Raw genomic sequence first — 26,191 nt, forward strand, 5'->3', positions numbered from 1 at the left:
GGTGTGATTGGACAGCCCATAAGGCCCTGGTCGAAACGTAGAGCACTGTACAGGGGAAAAAGGGTTGTAAATTTGAGACAGCCCATAAGGCCCTGGTCGAAACGTAGAGCACTGTACAGGGGAAAAAGGGTTGTAAATTTGAGACAGCCCATAAGGCCCTGGTCGAAACGTAGAGCACTGTACAGGGGAAAAAGGGTTGTAAATTTGAGACAGCCCATAAGGCCCTGGTCGAAACGTAGAGCACTGTACAGGGGAAAAAGGGTTGTAAATTTGAGACAAACCATTTGACTAACAGAATGTTTTTAATGGCAATATCAAGAGGCCTTAACACCACAACAGTGGATTGTATAAACTTCATTAAATACTGACAACATCCAACTAAAGACTCCTGGGAGATGAACGACATGAGAAGCGATTCGTTCGTTTACAAAAATGTAAAAGGACAACGCTTTTGTACAACATTTTTACAGACTATTAAAAATTATTTTGTATTTAAAAACAGAGTTTATTTTGTGTTTCTCTTGTTCAACTGATGCCCCCCTCCCTTCACCGCCCCCTGCCCCCCTCCCTTCACCGCTCCCTGTCCCCCCTCCCTGTCCCCCCGCCCATCTCATCCTTGATATAAAACATGCAGACAGAACAAGAGGTGATAAATACATTGCATCTCTGGCTAATCTTTAACTGAACACGATGGTAGAAAAAAATGACAAGATGTTACAATACTGTTTTACTGCATCGAATGAGGTTTCTCAGTACTCTCATCTGTGTGTGAGGTGAGTTGGGCCTCTGGGGTATGACACTAAGAAATGGATTTGTGATGGCTTGGTGATTAAACCTACAACCTGCATTCCATAGAATGAGTTGGTGTTTGGGGACCTGAGCTAGAGACGGCCTGGAGGAGAAAACACACAAACCCCTCGTTTCTAAATCATCTTGGCGTCTGAGAAACACCAGAAAACTCACAAGATGAACCCAAGATGGCTTGTGATGCCACCGAGCTGCAGGGGAGGGGTGGAATCAGCCATGACTAAGCATTTTTAGTGTCAGCTATATATATATATATATATGAAAGACCCACGGTTTCCTTCTAAGGTTATCAAACTATCAACAATGGATGGTCGTTGATCAGCTTCATTATTGCAATTCTTAAAAATCAATAAAAAAGATTAATTGTTTGAAGAAATAAATAAGTCTCTGACTTAAAGAACTGTCCATGACAACACTCCAATCCATCCACTCTGAATAAATCAAAACCAGCCTCACAAGAAGACAAATCTGATCTTTTATTTTACAATATTAGGGAAACAGAACAGCTTCTATGGGGGTTACATCTGGACAAATGTAAATAAAAGAAAAAGCTGCTGGTTTCTTTTAAGTTAAACACTTCTCAATTTAAACAAACGCCGTTGTCGTCGTCATGCTCAAGAACATGAACATCTCTGCTTTGCAAACGGCCGCGCCGTACGCGCCAACAGGTTAGCCGCGCCGTACGCGCCAACAGGTTAGCCGCGCCGTACGCGCCAACAGGTTAGCCGCGCCGTACGCGCCAACAGGTTAGCCGCGCCGTACGCGCCAACAGGTTAGCCGCGCCGTACGCGCCAACAGGTTAGCCGCGCCGTACAAGAAGGCCATCATTCTTTACTAACCAATGAAGCTAGTCACTCTCAGGCTACCAATACATACAGGCTGGTCCTTATCTCAATGTGAAATGATGAGGGGGGAAAGGAGGTTGGACTGGAACTGTTGTAGAGGAAGGAAGATGTGTCCTGATTTTAGTCTCTTCTAATGAGGGGAAGAGCCACACTAAAACATGTGACACGAGGTGTCCTGATTAGAGAGAGAGAGCGAGAGAACACATCCACGGCCAACATAGAGTAGTGCACCATGTAGAGAAAAGGGTGCAATTCGGGATGCAGCCGGACAGTACAGGAGGAAGTGATGTCACGTCGCCAAGCCAACCATTGTCCTACTGAACCTGAGAGTGGCTGTGACTGATATGGAACCTTAAATCACTATAAAAAAAACGCACTGCCTTATGGGTCCCCGTTCAAAAGTAGTGTACTTTGTGACGCATCCAAATGGCTGGTGGTCATATATATAATAATATCATAATCTGTTGAAGATAAACAACAAATGGGAACATCACATCGTGTCGTTGAATTAAAGTCACCTTTGCAAAGCAAACCGTTGACTTCCGCACATACAAACGCATAGGAATTATCATTAGGGCTGAAAACCTGCAGGGGAAAATTATAATTTATATTTCATGAGAATTAAGAGCAGGTTTCAGCGTAGTCTTAAAATACATGATTTTCTGAAATTGGTGAAAATCACATTTCACATTTTTATATATTGATATACATAGGGTTGGTTTACTGGCCCCAGATTAAATCAAGTCCTGGAGAGAATCTCCATTTAAAATGGATTTTTAAGACCAGGACTAGTCAATCTGTCTGGGAAACCAAACCAGTGTTGGTTAAAAAGTGTCCATATGCAATATAATTTCATTATGAATCCTGCAGCATGGATGGTGTTTTTGATACAGACTTCCTTTACCTGTCAGAACCAAGGCAATCTGTCCATCTCCTCGGGCTCCAAGCTAGGTCGTACCTCTATCAGAACCAAGGCAGTCTGTCCATCTCCTCGGGCTCCAAGCTAGGTCGTACCTGTCAGAACCAAGGCAGTCTGTCCATCTCCTTGGGCTCCAAGCTAGGTTGTACCTCTATCAGAACCAAGGCAGTCTGTCCATCTCCTCAGGCTCCAAGCTAGGTCGTACCTCTATCAGAACCAAGGCAGTCTGTCCATCTCCTTGGGCTCCAAGCTAGGTCGTACCTCTATCAGAACCAAGGCAGCCTGTCCATCTCCTCAGGCTCCAGCTATCTGAAATGGCTCTAGACACTACATGGTGCACCCCTGTGGGCCCTGGTCTAAAGTACTGCCCTTTATAAAGAATAGGGGTACCATTTCAGCCAATGGTCTCTGCTAGTCGTCTCTGGCTCTAGTTCATCGGAGGGCCTGTAGGGGACGGTTTAAGTTCAAGCGAGGTCCATAATTCTATAGGTCTGACTCAACATGTATGTCACCACATAGGAACAGGGTGACAGACTGCCTCGTCCCAGGCGGAGGTGAGACTTACCACCAGACACCGTAGGTCGGTCAGTCAGCCCTCTGGGCTCCAGTGTGGATAATGTAGCTTCCGTTTTAACTACTGACAACACAGTGAACCAGAGAAGAGAAGAGAGAAGCTGATGGATAAATAGAGAGAGATATGGAGCCTGGCTACCAATCCATTAGAATCCTTGTCATGCCAAACTGCCTGGCCCTTTTCAGGTTAAAAACGTAGACTGTAGTTCAGTTGAGTTGGATGGGGAGATCCTCGCCGTATTTGCGTAGGAACTTGCTGTGGTTGTGGTTGACGGACCACAGAGGAGGGAGGTAGCGCGGCGTCATGGTAGACAGGAAGTGCTGCCTCCAGTGGCGTTCTAGACCCATTAACCCCTTCAGACCCTGCTTGGCATGCGCTTGCACCACCTTCAGCCCGTGGGGAACGTAGCTCTCATTGAAGATCCTGGGAGGGGGACAGGGAGGGGTGAAGGCAGGGGAGGGGGGACAGGGAGGGGTGAAGGGAGGGGGGTGAAGGGAAGGGGGGGTGAAGGGACAGGGAGCAGTGAAGGGAGGGGGAAGGGAAGGGGGGGACAGGGAGCGGTGAAGGGAGGGGGGGACAGGGAAGGGGGGGGGACAGGGAGCGGTGAAGAAAGGACTACACATTTTTAATTTTTTTATAAACAATCAACAAACAAAAACAAATCATAGTTTGTAATTTATTCCACAGACCGATATCCAACATGACAGTACATTTAGAGTATGTGCATGTGATCCCTGTGGGAATTGAACCCACAACATCGGCTTTGATAGTTCCTCAACAACCTCTCCCTCCCTCGGTCTCACCGTGTCTCCAGGCCAGCAGCCCACTGCAGGGTGTGGTGATATCTACCTCCAGCCTAGCCCCTCCCCCTCGCGGTCTCACCGTGTCTCCAGGCCAGCAGCCTAGACCCTCCCCCTCTCACCGTGTCTCCAGGCCAGCAGCCCACTGCAGGGTGTGGTGATATCTACCTCCAGCCTAGCCCCTCCCCTCCCCCCTCCCTCTCGGTCTCACCGTGTCTCCAGGCCAGCAGCACTCTGCAGGGTGTGGTGATATCTACCTCCAGCCTAGCCCCTCCTCTCCCCCTCTCGGTCTCACCGTGTCTCCAGGCCAGCAGCCCACTGCAGGGTGTGGTGATATCTACCTCCAGCCTAGCCCCTCCCCTCTCCCCCCCTCTCACCGTGTCTCCAGGCCAGCAGCACTCTGCAGGGTGTCTGTCGTCAGCTCCCCGTCGAGGTCGTTGAAGAAACTCCTGATGACTTCCTGCAGCTCGTCTCTGCGGGGCCCAGGGAGCCCTTCCCCGGCAGTCAGGAGGGCACGGGCTGCAGAACGTACCCTCCTGCGGTCCGAGTCCTCCAGGAGCCGCACGCCCTCCTCACAACCCTGGGGGGGTAGAAATTAATCCATACAGTTGAGTAGAGCAAAACCACCACCCGGCTCCTACCCCCTCCCCCAAAACCACCACCCCTCCCCATAACCCCTAAAAACCACCACCCCATCCGATAACCCCCAAAACCACCACCGCGGGACACACACCACCCCCCCCCAAAAAAAATCACCACCCTGCCCCCAAACCCCCACCTCCCTGCTCCTACCTGGGGGGCAGCGTGTTCATCAGCCAGCTGCTGCTTCAGGAAGCCATCGTGGACATTGGAGGCCGCGTGACAGGAAGTGCACAGCAGCAAGATGTCATGGGAGTTGTGATCTTTCATCTCCGTGGGAAAGTGACGTCTGTACTCATGGGGAACGATGTTCTTCCTGTAGGGGTAAGAGGGGGGAATGATTAATAACAGGGGTGTATTCATTAGTGCACACACTGTAGCAAAGGTTTTGGCAATAAAAACAATGTTGATTAAAAAAAAACACAAATGTTTAGGTTAGTGCCACACAGGTTCTCCTCACCTGATATAAGTGTCGTTCTTGCCACACAGGTTCTCCTCACCTGATATAAGTGTCGTTCTTGCCACACAGGTTCTCCTCACCTGATACAAACTCCTGAGTTCCTGCAGCTTCTTGCCACACAGGTTCTCCTCACCTGATATAAGTGCTGCAGAACGTTCCCTTGCCACACAGGTTCTCCTCACCTGATATTAATCCATACAGTGAGTCGTTCTTGCCACACAGGTTCTCCTCACCTGATACAAGAGTCGTTCTTGCCACACACCACATAGGTTCTCCTCACCTGATACAAGTGTGCTTCAGGAAGCCATTCTTGGAGGCCGCGTGCCACACAGGTTCTCCTCACCTGATATAAGTGTCGTCTTGCCACACAGGTTCTCCTCACCTGATACAAGAGTCGTTCTTGCCACACACCACATAGGTTCTCCTCACCTGATACAAATGTTGTTAGTGCCACACAGGTTCTCCTCACCTGATATAAGTGTCGTTCTTGCCACACAGGTTCTCCTCACCTGATACAAGAGTCGTTCTTGCCACACACCACACAGGTTCTCCTCACCTGATACAAGTGTCGTTCTTGCCACACAGGTTCTCCTCACCTGATATAAGTGTCGTTCTTGCCACACAGGTTCTCCTCACCTGATACAAGTGTCGTTCTTGCCACACAGGTTCTCCTCACCTGATATAAGAGTCGTTCTTGCCACACAGGTTCTCCTCACCTGATACAAGTGTCGTTCTTGCCACACAGGTTCTCCTCACCTGATATAAGAGTCGTTCTTGCCACCAACCACACAGGTTCTCCTCACCTGATATAAGAGTCGTTCTTGCCACACACCACACACAGGTTCTCCTTGGCAGTCAGGTAGTAGTCCTGCTGGGAGTCTGGACGTCCCGAAGGCTCAAACAGCAGACGCACAATGAATGGATCCTCACTCTGCAGCACTAGAGGAGGAGGAGAGGAGGAGGAGGAGAGTAGAGATGGGAGAGAGAAACGAATTTAGTGTCAACTTCAGAATTCAAGTGAACTGGGGTTGTGTAAGTACATTTTTAAACCACATTTAACAGTATGAATCCAACTACTATAGTAAAGAATTCCAATTAACTGTTCATTCATATGAGAATACTTGGTGGGTTTAGGACCAGGGAATGCTGTGGGCCGGGCAGTGCTGTGGGCCGGGCAGTGTTGTATGTACCTCCTATTCCTTTATCCAGGTACCACTTGGCCTTCTTCTTGTCGCAGGTACAGAGCGGTTGTCCATCCGGGGCATGGAGGAAACAGTTGTCATAGAGAGGGGACTTCCTGTAAACAGTGACAGGGAATCCTGGTCAGTCACTACACTGGATACAGAGCTGCTCTAACGTGGTGAGAAAAAGGTCAACTGCTGCCCAGGGGTAGGATGTGTAACAGTGTAACTTTAGACCGTCCCCGCTCCCCTACCCGGGCGCGAACCAGGGACCCTCTGCACACATCAACAACAGTCACCCACGAAGCATCGTTACCCATCACTCCACAAAAGCCGCGGCCCTTGCAGAGCAAAGGGGGAACAACTACTTCAAGGTCTCAGAGCAAGTGACGTCACCGATTGAAACGCTACTTAGCGCGTACCACCGCTAACCATTTCACATCCGTTACAGATGCACCAGTTGGGTGGTAAAATTACACTTGTTCCACCACGGGGGGCGTGGTGGACCATGGTGCTTGCCTACGGAGCTGTGAGGGGAACGGCACCTCAGTACCTCCAGGCTCTGATCAGGCCCTACACCCAAACAAGGGCACTGCGTTCATCCACCTCTGGCCTGCTCGCCTCCCTACCACTGAGGAAGTACAGCTCCCGCTCAGCCCAGTCAAAACTGTTCGCTGCCCTGGCCCCCCAATGGTGGAACAAACTCCCTCACGACGCCAGGACAGCGGAGTCAATCACCACCTTCCGGAGACACCTGAAACCCCACCTCTTTAAGGAATACCTAGGATAGGTTAAGTAATCACTCACCCCACCCCCCCTAAGTTTTAGATGCACTATTGTTAAGTGACTGTCCCACTGGATGTCATAAGGTGAATGCACCAATTTGTAAGTCGCTCTGGATAAGAGCGTCTGCTAAATGACTTAAATGTAAAATGTAATGTAATGCGTAAGCCCTCCTATGAGCTACGACTGGGCCTCAAATCTACACCTAGTAGGGAACAGGTATATGGCGTTTACATCAGATCACCTTTATAGCATGATACCCATAGAAAATAGCAGGAAGAATGAGTTATCCAACATGTTGGGGTGTTTATGTAGCGGATGCGAAACGGCTAGCTTAGTTAGCGGTGGTCCGCGCTAAATAGCGTTTCAATCGGTGACGTCACTTGCTCCGAGACCTTGAAGTAGTGGTTCCCCTTGCTCTGCAAGGGCCGTGGCTTTTGTGGAGTGATGGGTAACGATGCTTAGAGTGTGACTGTTGTCGATGTGTGCAGAGGGTCCCTGGTTCGCACCCGGGTAGGGGAGAGGGGACGGTCTAAAGTTATACTGTTACATTTAGTGTCTCAGAGGCAGGTGGGTGCCGAGTTAGGCGATTGGATTTTCTACTGTGTGTGAATGTGAATTGCCAATGCATCCTGTTCATATCTCACAACCTCCGCAGGCTTTTGGAGTTGCCTATGAGCGAGTCGATAGCAAAATAACACACTTGATTTATGCTACATCGTAAACTGGGTGGTTCGAGCCCTGAATTCTGATTGGCTGACAGCTGTGGTATATCAGACGGTACACCACGGGTTTGACAAACCATGTATTTTTACTGCTCTAATTATGTTGGTAACCAGTTTATAATAGCAATAAGGCACCTCAGGGGTTTGTGGTATATGGCCAATATACCACGGCTATGGGCTATATCCAGGCACTCCGTAACTAAGAACAGCCCTTAGCCTTTAGAATAGCCATATACCACAACCCCTCGTGCCTTAATTACAGCATGCAAAATGTTTGTGATCAGTGATAACCACCACGGAGATAAAAAATATAGCCGACAGATGAAGATTGAAACAAAATCATAAACTCCATTTAGCTAACATTTCCCAGCCTAATCGTTCCCAAATATCCAAAACTGTTTCAGTTAAAACAAAATCTGACATTGATTGATTCATCAAGACCTCAGGTGGGTATCAAAGCAACCGAACGCACCGCAACGCTTCAATGTGAAGGCTTTAAACAGCCTGGAAAAATCCAGAAAATTATGTCATGGCTTTAGAAGCTTCTGATAGGCTAATTGACCATCATTGGAGTCAATTGGAGGTGTACCTGTGGATGTATTTCAAGGCCTACCTTCAAACTCCAGTGCCTCTTTGCTTGACATCATGGGAAAATCAAAAGAAATCAGCCAAGACCTCAAATTTTATGTAGACCTCCACAAGTCTGGTTCATCCTTGGGAGCAATTCCCAAAACTGCTGAAGGTACCACGTTCATCTGTACAAACAATAGTACGCAAGTATAAACACCATGGGACCACGCAGCCGTCATACCGCTCAGGAAGGAGACACGTTCTGTCTCCTAGAGATGAACGTACTTTGACGCGAAAAGTGCAAATCAATCTCAGAACAACAGCAAAGGACCTTGAGATGCTGGAGGAAACAGGTACAAAGGTATCTATATCCACAGTAAAACGAGTCCTATATCAACAACCTGAAAGGCCGCTCAGCAAGGAAGAAGCCAAATGCTCCAAAACCACCATGAAAAAGCCAGACTACAGTTTGCAACTGCACATGAGGACAAAGATCGTACTTTTTGGAGTGTCCTCTGGTCTGATGAAACAAAAATAGAACTGTTTGGCCATAATGACCATCGTTATGTTTGGAGGAAAACGGGGGAGATTTGCAAGCCGAAGAACACCATCCCAACCGTGAAGCATGGGAGTGGCAGCATCATGTTGAGGGGGTGCTTTGCTGCAGGAGGGACTGGTGCACTTCACAAAATAGATGGCATCATGAGGAAGAATATTATGTGGATATATTGAAGCAACATCTCAAGACATCAGTCAGAAAGATAAAGCTTGGTCACAAATGGGTCTTCCAAATGGACAATGACCCCAAGCATACTTCCAAAGCTGTGTCAAAATGGCTTAAGGGCAACCAAGTGAAGGTATTGGCGTGGCCATCACAAAGCCCTGAACTCAATCCTATAGAAAATGTGTGGGCAGAACTGAAAAAGTGTGTGCGAGTACAAACTTGGAGGCCTACAAACCTAACTCAGTTACACCAGCTCTGTCAGGAGGAATGGGCCAAAATTCACCCAACTTATTGTGGGAAGCTTGTGGAAGGCTACCCAAAATGTTTGACCCAAGTTAAACAATTTAAAGGCAACGCTACCAAATACTAATTGAGTGTATGTAAACTTCTGACCCACTGGGAATGTGATGAAAGAAATAAAAGCTGAAAAAAAAAAATCACTATTATTCTGACATTTCACATTCTTAAAATAAAAGTAATCCTAACTGACCTAAGGAAATTATTACTAGGATTAAATGTTAGGAATTTTATTTTTATTTTTTAAATTACCTTTATTTAACTAGGCAAGTCAGTTAAGAACAAATTCTTATTTTCAATGACGGCCTGGGAACAGTGGGGTTAACTGCCTGTTCAGGGGGCAGAACGACAGATTTTGTACCTTGTCAAGCTCGGGGATATGAACTTGCAACCTTTCGGTTACTAGTCCAATGCTCTAACCACTACGCTAATTGCATAATAACAAGGCTACAACAGACTATAGCTATAAGCCATTTATTAAATCAGCTCCAGGTAAGCTACACAAGTGGTATCATTTGATACATTAAATATATATTGAAATAACGATATCACCGGAGTCATTGCAAATTAATTTGTGCCACCCGTGTCACCTAAATGGAGCTGGCACAAGGTTTGAATAAATAGCCTGTAAAACAGTTTATTATGGTTGTAACCTGCATATAAATGAATAGGCTTCTTAAACCACCATCAGTCTCAACATTACACCCAGTCCCTCTCCACCATGCTACAGAGCTCAGCAACAGGCTGCCTCACTACCTAATCGTCTGCAGGTCACAGTGTGAATTATTTTTTATTTTTTTAATAATTCAAATAAAAACACGCTCGCCGCCACGATTCAATTTTAAAAAGTAGCCCCAAAAACCCCCACAACCAATACATTTTCACCTGCTAAAAGAAAACCGCAGACATGGCAACCCGGTTGAGGACAGCAACAGCCTAGCAACGGTCGCCGCATAGCAACGATCATTATGACGTCACATCTCCAGAATGTGCTTACGCGGGGCGGGACGTGCTACGAATCGGCTCATTGTTGGTCGGTGCAGAAGATGTGAGGTTCTGAACAAAGTAGACATAAGATCAACTTTGTTTTTGTTGTTTGAACACAACTGGTGCAACCGGGCCCCAGACTTTCAACACAACAGGTTTATAAAATAGGACAATTCATCTTTACTATGAAAGTGAGAAAATGGTAACGCAAAATAAGAACAAATTAAGAAAAAAAATCTGCAACACCTGTACAGACTAGCCCCCCCCCTACCCACCTGGCAGAGTAGCCCCCCTCATCACCTGGCAGAGTAGCCCCACCCCCTCCTACCCACCTGGCAGAGTAGCCCCCCCCTACCCACCTGGCAGAGTAGCCCCCCTACCCACCTGGCAGAGTAGCCCCCCTACCCACCTGGCAGAGCAGCCCCCTACCCACCTGGCAGAGCAGCCACCCCCCCCCCCACCTGGCAGAGTAGCCCCCCCCTACCCACCTGGCAGAGTAGCCCCCCCCCTACCTACCTGGCAGAGTAGCCCCCCCCCCCTACCCGGCAGAGTAGCCCCCCCCCTACCCACCCGGCAGAGTAGCCCCCCCCCCCACCTACCCACCCGGCAGAGTAGCCCCCCTACCCACCTGGCAGAGTAGCCCCCCCTACCCACCTGGCAGAGTAGCCCCCCTACCCACCTGGCCACCCACCTGGCAGAGTAGCCCCCCCCTCCTACCCACCTGGCAGAGTAGCCCCCCCCTCCTACCCACCTGGCAGAGTAGCCCCCCTCCTACCCACCTGGCAGAGTAGCCCCCCCCTACCCACCTGGCAGAGTAGCCCCCCCCCCTCCTACCCACCTGGCAGAGTAGCCCCCCCCTACCCACCTGGCAGAGTAGCCCCCCTCCTACCCACCTGGCAGAGTAGCCCCCCCTCCTACCCACCTGGCAGAGTAGCCCCCCCCCCTCCTACCCACCTGGCAGAGTAGCCCCCCTACCCACCTGGCAGAGTAGCGCCCCCCCCACCTGGCAGAGTCCTACCCACCTGGCAGAGTAGCCCCCCTGGCAGAGTAGCCCCCTACCCACCTGGCAGAGTAGCCCCCCTACCCACCTGGCAGAGTAGCCCCCCCACCTGGCAGAGTAGCCCCCTACCCACCTGGCAGAGTAGCCCCCCCCTCCTACCTACCTGGCAGAGTAGCCCCCCCTGGCAGAGTAGCCCCTACCCACCTGGCAGAGTAGCCCCCCTCCTACCCACCTGGCAGAGTAGCCCCCCTACCCACCTGGCAGAGTAGCCCCCCTACCCACCTGGCAGAGTAGCCCCCCCCTACCCACCTGGCAGAGTAGCCCCCCCCACCTGGCAGAGTAGCCCCCCCCTACCCACCTGGCAGAGTAGCCCCCCTCCTACCCACCTGGCAGAGTAGCCCCCCTCCTACCCACCTGGCAGAGTAGCCCCCCTACCCACCTGGCAGAGTAGCCCCCCTACCCACCTGGCAGAGTGGCCCCCCCCCCTGGCAGAGTAGCCCCCTCCTACCCACCTGGCAGAGTAGCCCCCCTCCCCTCCTACCCACCTGGCAGAGTAGACCCACCCCCTCCTACCTACCTGGCAGAGCAGCCCCACCCCCTCCTACCTACCTGGCAGAGCAGCCCCACCCCCTCCTACCTACCTGGCAGAGCAGCCCCACCCCCCTCCTACCCACCTGGCAGAGCATCCCCCCCCTCCTACCCACCTGGCACCTGGCAGAGCAGCCCCACCCCCCCACCTCCTACCCACCTGGCAGAGCATCCCCCCCCACCTGGCAGAGCAGCCCCCCTCCTACCCACCTGGCAGAGTAGCAGCCCCCCCTCCTACCCACCTGGCAGAGTAGCCCCCCCCCTACCCACCTGGCAGAGCCCCCCCCCTCCTACCCACCTGGCAGAGTAGCCCCCTACCCACCTGGCAGAGTAGCCCCCCTCCCCTCCTACCCACCTGGCAGAGTAGACCCACCCCCTCCTACCTACCTGGCAGAGCAGCCCCACCCCCTCCTACCTACCTGGCAGAGCAGCCCCACCCCCTCCTACCTACCTGGCAGAGCAGCCCCACCCCCCTCCTATCCACCTGGCAGAGTAGCCCCCCCCTACCCACCTGGCAGAGTAGCCCACCCCCTACCCACCTGGCAGAGTAGCCCCCCTACCCACCTGGCAGAGTAGCCCACCCCCTACCTACCTGGCAGAGCAGCCCCACCCCCTGGCAGAGTCCTATCCACCTGGCAGAGTAGCCCCCCCTACCCACCTACCCACCTGGCAGAGTAGCCCCCCTACCCACCTGGCAGAGTAGCCCCCCCCCCTACCCACCTGGCAGAGCAGCCCCCCCTACCCACCTGGCACCCCCTGGCAGAGTCCTATCCACCTGGCAGAGCATCCCCCCCCTACCTGGCAGAGTAGCCCCCCTACCCACCTGGCAGAGTAGCCCCCCTACCCACCTGGCAGAGTAGCCCCCCTACCCACCTGGCAGAGCCCCCCTACCCACCTGGCCCCCCCCACCTGGCAGAGTAGCCCCCCTACCCACCTGGCAGAGTAGCCCCCCCCTACCCACCTGGCAGAGTAGCCCCCCTACCCACCTGGCAGAGTAGCCCCCCTACCCACCTGGCAGAGTAGCCCCCCCCTACCCACCTGGCAGAGTAGCCCCCCACCTGGCAGAGTACCCACCTGGCAGAGTAGCCCCCCTACCCACCTGGCAGAGAGTAGCCCCCCCCTACCCACCTGGCAGAGTAGCCCCCCTAGAGTAGCCCACCTGGCAGAGTAGCCCCCCCTGGCAGAGTAGCCCCCTACCCACCTGGCAGAGTAGCCCCCCCCCACCTGGCACCCACCTGGCAGAGTAGCCCCCCCCCCACCCACCTGGCAGAGTAGCCCCCCCCTACCCACCTGGCAGAGTAGCCCCCCCCCTACCCACCTGGCAGAGTAGCCCCCCCCACCTACCCACCTGGCAGAGTAGCCCCCCTACCCACCTGGCAGAGTAGCCCCCTGGCAGAGGCCCCCCCTACCCACCTGGCAGAGTAGCCCCCCTACCCACCTGGCAGAGTAGCCCCCCCCACCTACCCACCTGGCAGAGTAGCCCCCCCCTACCCACCTGGCAGAGTAGCCCCCCCCTACCCACCTGGCAGAGTAGCCCCCCTACCCACCTGGCAGAGTAGCCCCCCCTACCCACCTGGCAGAGTAGCCCCCCTCCCACCTGGCACCCACCCACCTGGCAGAGTAGCCCCCCTACCCACCTGGCAGAGTAGCCCCCCTACCCACCTGGCAGAGTAGCCCACCCCGAGCGGGTTTCTCTTGTTGTTCTTCCTGGGGTCTGGAACTTGCTGGTCCCCAGACTCTGGGCTTTCAAAAACAGACTGCTGGAGCTTCCTACTCCGCCGCCTCCTCTCTCGATCCACGCTTTTCCCTCCATCCTCGCACTCTCCTCCACCCCACCCCCTGAAGGGTGTGTCCACCACGCCCTGGCAGCAATTGGCCAGCTGGGAGTAGCCACTCCCAGTGTCAAGTGAGGGCGTGGAATCAGAGTGGAGTCCGAGCAGGCGGAAGAAGAGGGCGATGGATACCTGGGCGTCCCGGGCTGCGTAGGTCATCTGAAGGTCAGGGGGGGAGAGAGAGGGAGGGGTTGGGGCGTTAATGAGAAGATAATCTCTGCATGTTTGAGGGGATCAGTTTGAGGAAGCAAAATGCACAGAATGGATAATATTGATCACATCAATGAGAAGTTATTTGGAATGCAGGTTGATTTGGAGATCAGTCCAACTGCAAAGCTGATCTTCAACATGGAAAGTAACAACGTGTCACATCCTGTATAAACTAACACCAGCAGTGTAGACGTTCTAACAACGTGTCACATCCTGTATAAACTAACACCAGCAGTGTAGACGTTCTAACAACGTGTCACATCCTGTATAAACTAACACCAGTAGTGTAGACGTTCTAACAACGTGTCACATCCTGTATAAACTAACACCAGTAGTGTAGACGTTCTAACAACGTGTCACATCCTGTATAAACTAACACCAGTAGTGTAGACGTTCTAACAATGTCACATCCTGTATAAACTAACACCAGTAGTGTAGACGTTCTAACAATGTCACATCCTGTATAAACTAACAGTAGTTTTGCGTACCTGTTGTAGGGTCAGCTGGTCAGCCTCCCAGTCACTACAGCGCAGCTCCAAGGATTTCTCCAGAGAGACGTTGAGCAGGTCAGCTGCCAGAGACTTCAGACTCAGACCATTATTCAACACTACCTTCCTGCACAGAAACACATACAGACTAGGAAAACGCACGACTCCAACACCATCGTGAAGTTCGCCGGCGAAGATGAGACAGCGAATAGAGAGGTCAGAGACCTGGCAGGATAACAACCTCTATCTCAACATCAGTAAGACCAACGAGCTGATCGTGGACTACAGGAAACGGGGGGGGGGGGGGACACACAGCCAGCCACATTGACAGGGTTCAGTAAAGCAGGTCGAGAACATCCAAGTTTCATTTGGGTCAAAAATCACTCAAGACTTCAAACTTCTTGTGTTCATTGCACGCAGAGTCAGGGTATATGCAACAGTTGGGGCCGCCTGGCTCGTTGCGAACTAATTTGCCAGAATTATGACAACATTGAAGGTTGTACAATGTAACAGCAATATCGAGACTGATGGATGCCACCCGTTAGATAAAATACAAAACGGTTCCGTATTTCACTGAAAGAATAAATGTTTTGTTTTCGAGATGATAGTTTCCGGAGTCGACCATATTAATGAAGTCTATTAAGTCTATGATTTGATAGAGCAGTCTGACTGAGCAGTGGTAGGCACCAGCAGGCTCGTAAGCATTCATTCAAACAGCAATTTTGTGCGTTTTGCCAGCAGCTCTTCGCTGTGCTTCAAGCATTGCGTTGTTTATGACTTCAAGCCTATCAACTCCCGAGATGAGGCTGGTGTAACCGATTTGAAATGGCTAGCTAGTTAGCAGGGTGCGCGCTAACAGCGTTTCAAACGTCACTCGCTATGAGACTTGGAATATATATTTATTTATTCCCCTTGCTCTGCATGGGTAACGCTGCTTCGAGGGTGGCTGTTGTCGATGTGTTCCTGGTTCGAGCCCAGGTAAGAGCGAGGAGAGGGACGGAAGCTATACTGTTACACTGGCAATACTAAAGTGCCTATAAGAACATCCAATAGTCAAAAGTATATGAAATACAAATGGTATAGAGAGAAATAGTCTTATAATTTCTATAATAACTACAGCTTCTTACCTGGGAATATTGAAGACTCACGTTAAAAGGAACCACCAGCTTTCATATGTTCTCATGTTCTGAGCAAGGAACTTAAACGTTAGCTTTCTTACATGGCACATATTGCACTTTTACTTTCTTCTCCAACACTTTGTTTTTGCATTATTTAAACCAAATTGAACATGTTTCATTATTTATTTGAGGCTAAATTGATTTGATTGATGTATTATATTACGTTAAAAGTGTTCATTCAGTATTGTTGTAATTGTCATTATTACAAAAAATATATATTTAATAAAACCAGCTGATTAAATCGGTATCTGATTTTTTTGGTCCTCCAATAAATCGGTTTCGAAAAATTATAAATCGGTCGACGTCTAATCCTTATAGTAGATATTTCTGCGTTTCATTTTTAATAAATTAGAAAACATTAATGTGGGCCTCCCGAGTGGCGCAGTGGTCAAAGGCCCTGCATCACTCCGAGATCGAAGGGAGGGTTTGGCCAGCTGGGTTGTCCTTGTCCCAGCATGCTCCAGTGACTCCTTGTGGCGGGTGCACGCCGATGTCGATCACCAGTTGGACGGCGTTTCCTCCGACACATTGGTGCGGGCTGGCTTCCGGGAAAAAGCGAGCAGTTCGTCACGAAGCAGCGCGACTTGGCAGGGTCGTGTTTCGGAGGACGCGTGGCTCTCGACCTTCGCCTCTCCCGAGGCGAACGGGAGTTGCAGCGATGGGACAAGACTGTAACTACCAATTGGAGATCACAAAAAAAAAAAAGGGTAAAAAGTTTAACATGTTTCACTTTGTCATTATGTAAATGGCTTAAAATATATTTAATCACCCATTTTGAATTCAGGCTGTAACAAAATGTGGAATAAGTCTGAAGGCTCATATCTGGAAAGTATTCAAACCCCTTGACTACATGTTGTTACCTTACAGCCTTATTCCAAAATTGATTAAAATGTTTTCCTCAATCTACACACAATAGCCCATAATGACATCACAATAGCCCATAATGACATCACAATAGCCCATAATGACATCACAATAGCCCATAATGACATCACAATAGCCCATAATGACAAAGCGAAAATAGGTTAAGAATTTTTTGCAAATGTATTAAATTCAACAGAAATACCTTATTTCCATAAGTACTCGGAACCTTTGAAATTGAACTCATTTACATTACATTTAAGTCATTTAGCAGACGCTCTTATCCAGAGCGACTTACAAATTGGTGCATTCACCTTATGACATCCAGTGGAACTCAGGTGCATCCTGTTTCTATTGATTATCCTTGAGATGTTTCTACAACTTGAAGTCCAAATGTGGTTAATTCAATTGATTGGAAATGATTTGGAAAGGCACACCTGTCTACATAAGGTCCCACAGTTGACAGTGCATGTCAGAGCAAAAACCAAGCCATGAGGTCAAAGGAATGGTCTATAGAGCTCAGAGACAGGATTGTGTCCAGCCACAGATCTAGGGAGAAAAGGGCCTTGGTAAGGGAGGTGACCAAGAACCCAAAGGTCACGCTGACAGAGCTCCAGAGTTCCTCAGTGGAGATGGGAGAACCTACCAGAAGGACAACAATCTCTGCAGCACTCCACCAATCAGGCCTTTATGATAGACAGAAGCCACTCCTCAATAAAAAATGTACATGACAGCCCGCTTGGAGTTTGCCAAAAGGCACCTAAAGGACTCTGGCCAAGAGAAACAATATTCTGTGATCTGATGAAACCAAGATGGCACTCCTTTTGGTCTGAATGCGAAGCGTCACATCTGGAAGCATGGTGGCGGCAGCATCCCTACAGTGAAGCATGGTGGCGGCAGCATCCCTACAGTGAAGCATGGTGGCGGCAGCATCCCTACAGTGAAGCATGGTGGCGGCAGCATCCCTACAGTGAAGCATGGTGGCGGCAGCATCCCTACAGTGAAGCATGGTGGCGGCAGCATCCCTACAGTGAAGCATGGTGGCGGCAGCATCCCTACAGTGAAGCATGGTGGCGGCAGCATCCCTACAGTGAAGCATGGTGGCGGCAGCATCCCTACGGTGAAGCATGGTGGCGGCAGCATCCCTACGGTGAAGCATGGTGGCGGCAGCATCCCTACGGTGAAGCATGGTGGCGGCAGCATCCCTACGGTGAAGCATGGTGGCGGCAGCATCCCTACGGTGAAGCATGGTGGCGGCAGCATCCCTACGGTGAAGCATGGTGGCGGCAGCATCCCTACGGTGAAGCATGGTGGCGGCAGCATCCCTACGGTGAAGCATGGTGGCGGCAGCATCCCTACGGTGAAGCATGGTGGCGGCAGCATCCCTACGGTGAAGCATGGTGGCGGCAGCATCCCTACGGTGAAGCATGGTGGCGGCAGCATCCCTACGGTGAAGCATGGTGGCGGCAGCATCCCTACGGTGAAGCATGGTGGCGGCAGCATCCCTACGGTGAAGCATGGTGGCGGCAGCATCCCTACGGTGAAGCATGGTGGCGGCAGCATCCCTACGGTGAAGCATGGTGGCGGCAGCATCCCTACGGTGAAGCATGGTGGCGGCAGCATCCTGCTGTGGGGATGTTTTTCAGCGGCAGGAACTGGGAGACGAGTCAGGATCGAGGCAAAGATGAACAGAGCAAAGTACAGAGATCCTGGATGAAAATGTGCTCCAGAGCACTCAGGACCTCAGACTGGGGTGAAGGTTCACCTTCCAACAGGACAACGACCCTAAGCACACAGCCAAGACAACACAGGAGTGGCTTTGGGTCAAGTCTCTGAATATCCTTGAGTGTCCCAGCCAGAGCCCGGACTTGAACCTGATCGAACATCTCTGGAGACCTGAAAATAGCTGTTCAGCGACGCTCCCCATCCAACCTGACACGAGCTTGAGAGGATCTGCAGAGAAGAATGTGAGAAACTCCAAATACAGGTGTGCCAAGCTATACCCAAGAAGACTTGTGGCTGTAATCGCTGCCAAAGGTGCTTCAACAAAGTACTGAGTAAAGGGTCTGAATACTTGTGATATTTCAGTTTAATACATTTGCAAAAACCTGTTTTGGGGGTATGGGGTATTGTGATGTCATTATGGGGTATTGTGATGTCATTATGGGGTATTGTGATGTCATTATGGGGTATTGTGTGTAGATTGAGGGGGGATTTAAAAAAAAAAATCAATTATAGAACACTCACTACTGTTGACCAGGGCCCTATTCCCTAAATATAACACTACTGTTGACCCTATTTCCTATATATAACACTACTGTTGACCAGGGCCCTATTCCCTATATAGAACACTACTGTTGACCAGGGCCCTATTCCCTATATAGAACACTACTGTTGACCAGGGCCCTATTCCCTATATAGAACACTACTGTTGACCAGGGCCCTATTCCCTATATAGAACACTACTGTTGACCAGGGCCCTATTCCCTATATAGAACACTACTGTTGACCAGGGCCCTATTCCCTATATAGTAGTATCACTCCAGTATCCCTGTCTCCTTCCCCCTATACATATCTACCTCCATCACTCCAGTATCCCTGTCTCCTTCCCCCTATACATATCTACCTCCATCACTCCAGTATCCCTGTCTCCTTCCCCCTATACATCTGTCCCCTTCCACCTATACATATCTACCTCCATCACTCCAGTATCCCTGTCTCCTTCCCCCTATACATATCTACCTCCATCACTCCAGTATCCCTGTCTCCTTCCGCCTATACATATCTACCTCCATCACTCCAGTATCTCTGTCTCCTTCCGCCTATACATACCTCCATCACTATCCCTCCCTTCCCCCTATACATATCTACCATCACTCCAGTATCCCTGTCTCCTTCCGCCTATACATATCTACCTCCATCACTCCAGTATCCCTGTCTCCTTCCCCCTATACATATCTACCGCCATCACTACAGTATCCCTGTCTCCTTCCCCCTATACATATCTACCTCCATCACTCCAGTATCCCTGTCTCCTTCCCCCTATACATATCTACCTCCCAACACTCCAGTATCCCTGTCTCCTTCCCCCTATACATATCTACCGCCATCACTACAGTATCCCTGTACGTTGTTAATATGGAACAGACCCTGTATATAGTCACCAGCTTCTTACTTTCTTTTTCCTGTGTGTTTTTATTCTCCCTTTATGCTACATTGATATCGACGACTGCATTGTTGGGGTTTAGAGTTTAGCAAGAAAGGCATTTCATAGTACTTGTGCACGTGACATTAAAACTTGAAGACGCTTTTCTCAGGCAACCACTGACAAACAGTCCGTGACAGTATCACACGACAGGAAATTATCAACTACAAAAACACAGCATTACGTACTGCATGTGCCAATCAGACAGACAGAACAACTGGTATGGTACCTTTGTCGTAGTGCAAGGTATCTTAAGTCCACAGTACATCCTAGCGCCAGGCCATAGTCTCGTGTCAGACGCTTCCCGTCCTCATAGCAGCCCACACCCACCTTCAGGATGTGAGGGTCGCTGAGGACCTATATAAAAGAATACATGCCATCAAAAACCATTTTACAACAGTGAGTAGGGAAGGGAGAAGTCTATACAGATATATACACTACATGGCCAAGAGTATGTGGACACTGTCAAATATCTCATTCCAGAAACATGGGCATTAATATAGAGTTGGTCCCCCTCTTTGCTGCTATAACAGCCTCCACTCTTCTGGGAAGGCTTTCCACTAGATGTTGGAACATTGCTGCGGGGAGTTGCTTCCATTAATCCACAAGAGCATTAGTGAGGTCGGGCACTAATGTTGGACCAATTAGGCCTGGCTTTCAGTTGGCATTCCAATTCATCCCAAAGGTATGCAATGGGGTTAAGGTCAGGGCTCTGTGCAGGCCAGTCAAGTTATTCCACACAGATTTCAAAAAAACAAACATTTCTGTATTGACCTCGCTTTGTACAAGGGGGCATTGTCATGCTGAAACAGGAAAGGGCCTTCCCCAAACCGTTGCCACAAAGTTGGAAGCACAGAATCATCTAGAATGTCATTGTATGCTGTAGTGTTAAGATCTCTCTTCACCCGAACAATAATAAAAAAATAAACAGCCCCAGACCCTTATTCCTCCTCCACCAAACTTTACAGTTGGCAGTATGCATTCCGGAAGGTAACGTTCTCCTGGCATCCGCCAAACCCAGATTAGACTTCCAGATGAAGCTTGATTCATCACTTCAGAGAACGCGTTTCCACTGTTCCTGAGTCCAATGGTGGCGAGCTTTACAGCACTCCAGCCGATGCTTGGCATTGCGCATGGTGATCTTAGGCTTGTGTGCGGCTGCTCGGCCGTGGAAAGCTCCTGGCGAAAAGTTATTGTGCCAACGTTGGTTCCAGAGGCAGTTTGAAACTCTGCAGTGAGTGTTACAACTGAGGACAGACGGTTTGTAGGTGCCTCAGAGTTCCCGTTTTGTGAGCAGAAATCTGACAAACCGATCGTATGACGGCGCCACGTTGAAAGTCACTGAGCTCTTCAGTCAGGGCCATTCTACGGCCAATGTTTGTCTGTGGAGATTGCATGGCTTTGTGCTCCATTTTATATACCTGTCAGCAACAGGTAGCTGAAACTAGCCAAAACCCACAAATTTTAAGACCGTGTGTGATATATGTTTTTACAATATCGCGGTTTAATTTTTGCGTTAGTTGGCTGAACCAAAACGACAACGTTTTTCCTTAATAGCTGGTTCTCCATCTTTTTAAATAGCTAATTCGTTTTCAGCACTTTTATTTCCATGATGGATCAAAACTGGTTCTCTCATGTCTCTGTCTCGTCCCTCTGCAGCAGACATAGTGAGCAATACGTTTGGACCGAAGCATAATAAAATCCCAGTATTCAAAATCACAATACATCTAGAATCATGAGAACCGCCACATCGCACCCAGAGGTCCCGCCTCGGCGTGAACGCCACATCGGCACCGAGAGGTCCCTCAGCGTGAACGCCACATCGCCCCCGAGAGGTCCCGCCTCGGCATGAACGCCACATCGCACCGAGAGTTCCCTCAGCGTGAACGCCACATCGCACCCAGAGGTCCCTCAGTATTGAGATATTTTATAGTGAGGTCATATCGTGAGATCCCCTGGCAATTCCAAGCCCTAATAGTGAGTGCATTCATTTTCATATTGGTGGCCCCATCTAACCTACTATACTGGCATTTTAAAACACCATTCTGAGCTACAGAGGACCACATATGAGCCTACCTCTTTCAGGGTAAGTGGCAAGTCCTGCTGGCCAGCACGGAACGGCTGCAGCCTCACCAACACACACAGACCAGAGTAGGAAGCCATCTGGAGTAAAGAGACCGTTGAAGTCTTATCCTTCACTGACACCTGGGGACAGAGAGAGGGGGGGGAGAACCGAGAGAGGGGGGAGGAGAACCGAGAGAGGGGGAGAGAACCGAGAGAGGGGGAGGAGAACCGAGAGAGGGGGAGAGAACCGAGAGAGGGGGGAGAGAGAGACCGAGAGAGGGGGGAGAGAGAAACCGAGAGAGGGGGGAGAGAGAGAACCGAGAGAGGGGGGGAGAGAGAGAACCGAGAGAGGGGGGAGAGAGAGAACCGAGAGAGGGGGGAGAGAGAGAACCGAGAGAGGGGGAGAGAGAGAGAACCGAGAGAGGGGGAGAGAGAGAGAACCGAGAGAGGGGGGAGAGAGAGAACCGAGAGAGGGGGGGAGAGAGAGAACCGAGAGAGGGGGGGGGAGAGAACCGAGAGAGGGGGGAGAGAACCGAGAGAGGGGGGAGAGAACCGAGAGAGGGGGAGAGAACCGAGAGAGGGGGGAGAGAACCGAGAGAGGGGGGAGAGAACCGAGAGAGGGGGGAGAGAACCGAGAGAGGGGGGAGAGAACCGAGAGAGGGGGAGAGAACCGAGAGAGGGGGGGAGAACCGAGAGAGGGGGGGAGAGAACCGAGAGAGGGGGGAGAGAACCGAGAGAGGGGGAGAGAGAACCGAGAGAGGGGGAGAGAACCGAGAGAGGGGGGAGAGAACCGAGAGAGGGGGAGAGAACCGAGAGAGGGGGGAGAGAACCGAGAGAGGGGGGAGAGAACCGAGAGAGGGGGGAGAGAACCGAGAGAGGGGGAGAGAACCGAGAGAGGGGGAGAGAAACCGAGAGAGGGGGAGAGAACCGAGAGAGGGGGGAGAGAACCGAGAGAGGGGGGGGAGAGAACCGAGAGAGGGGGGGGAGAGAACCGAGAGAGGGGGAGAGAGACCGAGAGAGGGGGAGAGAGAGAGAACCGAGAGAGGGGGGGGGGAGAGAGAGAGAACCGAGAGAGGGGGGAGAGAGAGAGAACCGAGAGAGGGGGAGAGAGAGAGAACCGAGAGAGGGGGGAGAGAGAGAGAACCGAGAGAGGGGGAGAGAGAGAGAGAACCGAGAGGGGGGGAGAACCGAGAGGGAAGAGGGGCAGGGACGGCAAGGGGGAGAGAGAGGAGGGAGAGAGATGCAGTCAGAGATAAAATAAACAGAGTACAAATGGGATGATGTGTTTAAAAACATGTAGCACAAACTTACACCCAGGGTATTAGTTTGACTCTTCACCCATTCACAGTCCAGGCCGAGGACAGGATAGACTGACAGATCCTTCTGCAGCATGGGCCACAGCTGCTCCCACTCCTTCTCAGAGCTTACCATCACCGGCTGCACCGCCAAGGCCTGGTCAACAGGGGGTAGCACAGCAGGCAGGGGGAGGACCAGACTCTGACCAGGGGGTAGCTGGGTATGCTTAGACTGGATTTGGGACTCCACTGGGTTCTTACAGTCCAGAACCACAGGCTCTGGTTCCACAGGTAAGGGACAAGAGCTGGCCCTTACCTGACCTTTCAGACCCTGAGCAGAAAGCTGTTGCTTCTTTGTCCTTATGGCTCTCTGTCGCCATAGCAACAGGCCACCCAAGGTGGCTCCCAACAGGGTAACCACGGCAGCAGTTAGGGCACTTTGTCTAGAAGCCATCTTGGGTTTCAGAGGTGCAGAGTTTATTTGGTTAGGGCTTGTTGGTTGAGAAGTGTTGTAAATTAGCTTAGGTAGGTAGACCTACATCCAAGTTGCAGACCGATTTGAAGTTTGGTCATAGAGACTTTGGGGATATATCGTCAGCATTGGAGCACATCCTTCGTTTGTTGATGTCTTTATCCGTGTGAAGAGGCTATTGGTTTGTAGGCTCTGGGCAGACACCGTATCCCCTAGGAGACAATCAGCAGTAACATTTACATATCAATCTGAACCAACACAAACTGTCGACACCACATTGTCCATAGGATGAATCAAAGGATGGCAAAGCAGTAGACTCAGAACTTCACTTGTCCAACAATGCCACGTTGTAATATGTTTGCTGCACGTTTGAGTGTCACAGCAGAGCATATGATAACCAAGACAGCATTGCGCAATTCACTGCCATTGTTTACAAGCGAGGCTAACTAGCTGGCGCTAACGAGGTTGTTTGACATGCATGTTTAGCAGCTAACTCTGATAACTAATTGACATCGGGATGTTTGCGACCACTGGACGACTGACGCCGCTAGAAAGATAATGTTCTGGAAATGAGATGAGAGTCAGTCAATATCGCTAACTAGGTCCTATAGTTAGCAAGCAAACACCGGGCTGGCTAGCTAGCCAACAGCTAATGCAGCTTCGCGTCGAGGCCGAGGAGCTAACGAGCAACAACTAGCCGAACCACGTAGCCTGCTAGGAAAGTGATGCGCACAACCTAAAATGTAAATAACAATTCGTTTATTGTTGATGTTGTGGGTGGGGGGGGGGTGTCACTAGTTAGCATCAGTTTTATTTATATATATATAGCGCACACCTTCCTCAGTTAAGTTTAGCTTAACGCGATAGTTAACGTTAGCTTAATACAATAGCTAGCTAGATTGACTAGCCAACTAGCTACCTAACGTTAGCCTACGTCAGTAACGTTAAACAACGTGAGTGACACTTGCAAATTTGTTTTTCCCGCATGACTTTCTGCGTACTATGCTTATTTCAAGCCTCTTACCTACCTTGGCATTTCACGTCCACACCACAACCCTGTGCTGTGGCTGCATATGTCCACTGGTTGATTTCTAGGTGTTGACGTTCTGCTTCCGGCTCTATTATATGACGTTGTCATGACGCCCCCACGCAGTGTCAGGGAGGTGAGAATTAATACGTCAATTAATTAACCAATTAATTATGATTTATTATCCAATCAAACACAATTTGGAAAAAAAAAAATGCAATTCCCTACAATTTCCGATTGATTTAGTTACAGTATTTGTGATGTTTTGCATGCATATATTTAATAATTAAATCTGTCTTCTGGGGAAAAAAGCTCCTTCTGATAAAAAATAAATAAAAAATCTGTTCAATCTTATGGCGTCTTTACTCCAATATTGCAGTGTAGATGTTACATTTTTACCTGGTAAAGTTGCCGTCTCATTATATGAAAATCACTTGCGGCGTCAGATATAAATAAATAAATAAATATATGCCATTTAGCAGACGCTTTTATCCAAAGCGACTTACAGTCATGTGTGCATACATTCTACGTATGGGTGGTCCCGGGGATCGAACCCACTACCCTGGCGTTACAAGCGCCATGCTCTACCAACTGAGCTACAGATATAAGATGGTGCTGCAGTGGAGAGTCCATACTCCTGATCAATTCTGCTCTTTTGTATGTTTTCTTACGCCAAACCTTTTTTATGTACATAATGTCTCCACCATCATTTCCTATGACCCGAAAACAGCATCTGGATATCAGAAAAGGGATCACTAACCTCAATTTGTATGAACATTTCTACTTCAACGAAGTCAGCGATTCTGGACGTTCTGCTTAACCCGGACCAGGTCCTAATCACCCGGGACTCAAAAAAAAAAAACTCCGGTATCCTGACGAGACTCCGTCGGTGAACAAATAGAACAGAGGGCATTGGCGGTCTATTGGCGAAAGTGTACTCACTGGAGAATAAACTGGATGAGCTCCCTTCGAGACTATCCTATCAATCACTGGAGAACAAACTGGATGAGCTCCTTTCGAGACTATCCCATTAACAGGACCTGAAAACCTGTAATATTCTATGTATCTCAGAGTCGTGGCTGAACGAGGACGTGGTTAATATACATGTCTCATTGTTCGGAAGGCAGACTCGGGTAAGAAAAAGGGAGGAGGGGTGAGTCTCTTTGCTAACAACAGCTGGTGTGCGATCTCCAATGTTACCGAAGTCTCAAGTTTTTGCTCGCCTGAGGTAGAGTATCTCATGATAAGCTGTAGACCACACTATTTACCAAGTTTTCATCTATATTTTTCATAGCTGTTTATTTACCACCACAAATGCTGGTACTAAGACCTCACTCAACGAGCTGTATAGGGTCATAAGCGAAAAATAAAATGCACATCCAGAGGCAGCGTTTCTCATGGCCGATGATTTTAATACAGGGATACTGGAATCAATTTTACCAAACACACAATATTTTTTTCCTGAGGTCTTGGCTAATTTCTTTTGATTTTCCCATGATGTCAAGCAAAGAGGCACTGAGTTTGAAGGTATGCCTTCAAATACATCCACATGTACACCTCCAATTGACTCAAATGATGTCAACTAGCCTATCAGAAGCTTCTAAAGCCATGACATAATTTTCTGGAATTTTCCAAGCTGTTTAAAGGCAGTCAACTTAGT

At 50.0% G+C, this 26,191-nt stretch overlaps 1 protein-coding gene across 1 annotated transcript; it reads right to left on the reverse strand.

Moving 5' to 3' along the window:
* Positions 1–1,270: 1,270 nt before the first annotated feature.
* Positions 1,271–24,638, reverse strand: exd2 (exonuclease 3'-5' domain containing 2). Its single transcript, XM_046367563.1, has 11 exons — positions 24,533–24,638; positions 23,049–23,716; positions 21,750–21,878; positions 19,903–20,030; positions 14,430–14,556; positions 13,562–13,890; positions 6,235–6,341; positions 5,848–5,983; positions 4,738–4,900; positions 4,323–4,525; positions 1,271–3,568 (listed from the first exon to the last, which is right to left on the reverse strand). Exons 2-11 carry the CDS (start codon positions 23,484–23,486, stop codon positions 3,352–3,354), a joined length of 1,977 nt encoding a protein of 658 aa, XP_046223519.1. The 5' UTR covers positions 23,487–23,716; positions 24,533–24,638; the 3' UTR covers positions 1,271–3,351.
* Positions 24,639–26,191: the final 1,553 nt, after the last annotated feature.

The sequence above is a fragment of the Oncorhynchus gorbuscha genome, linkage group LG10 (genome assembly GCF_021184085.1).
Source record: "Oncorhynchus gorbuscha isolate QuinsamMale2020 ecotype Even-year linkage group LG10, OgorEven_v1.0, whole genome shotgun sequence".
NCBI lineage: Eukaryota > Metazoa > Chordata > Actinopteri > Salmoniformes > Salmonidae > Oncorhynchus > Oncorhynchus gorbuscha.

What these genes read in the sequence shown, in the direction of transcription:
- exd2 (XM_046367563.1), bottom strand. Translation starts at nt 23,486, where the DNA reads ATGGCTTCTAGACAAAGTGCCCTAACTGCTGCCGTGGTTACCCTGTTG. An exon ending in CCTGGATAAAGGAATAGGAG is followed by an intron (nt 5,984 to 6,234) that starts GTACATACAACA and finishes CTCCTCCTCTAG; the next exon opens with TGCTGCAGAGTGAGGATCCA. An exon ending in AAGAACGACTCTTATATCAG is followed by an intron (nt 4,901 to 5,847) that starts GTGAGGAGAACC and finishes TTACCCCTACAG; the next exon opens with GAAGAACATCGTTCCCCATG.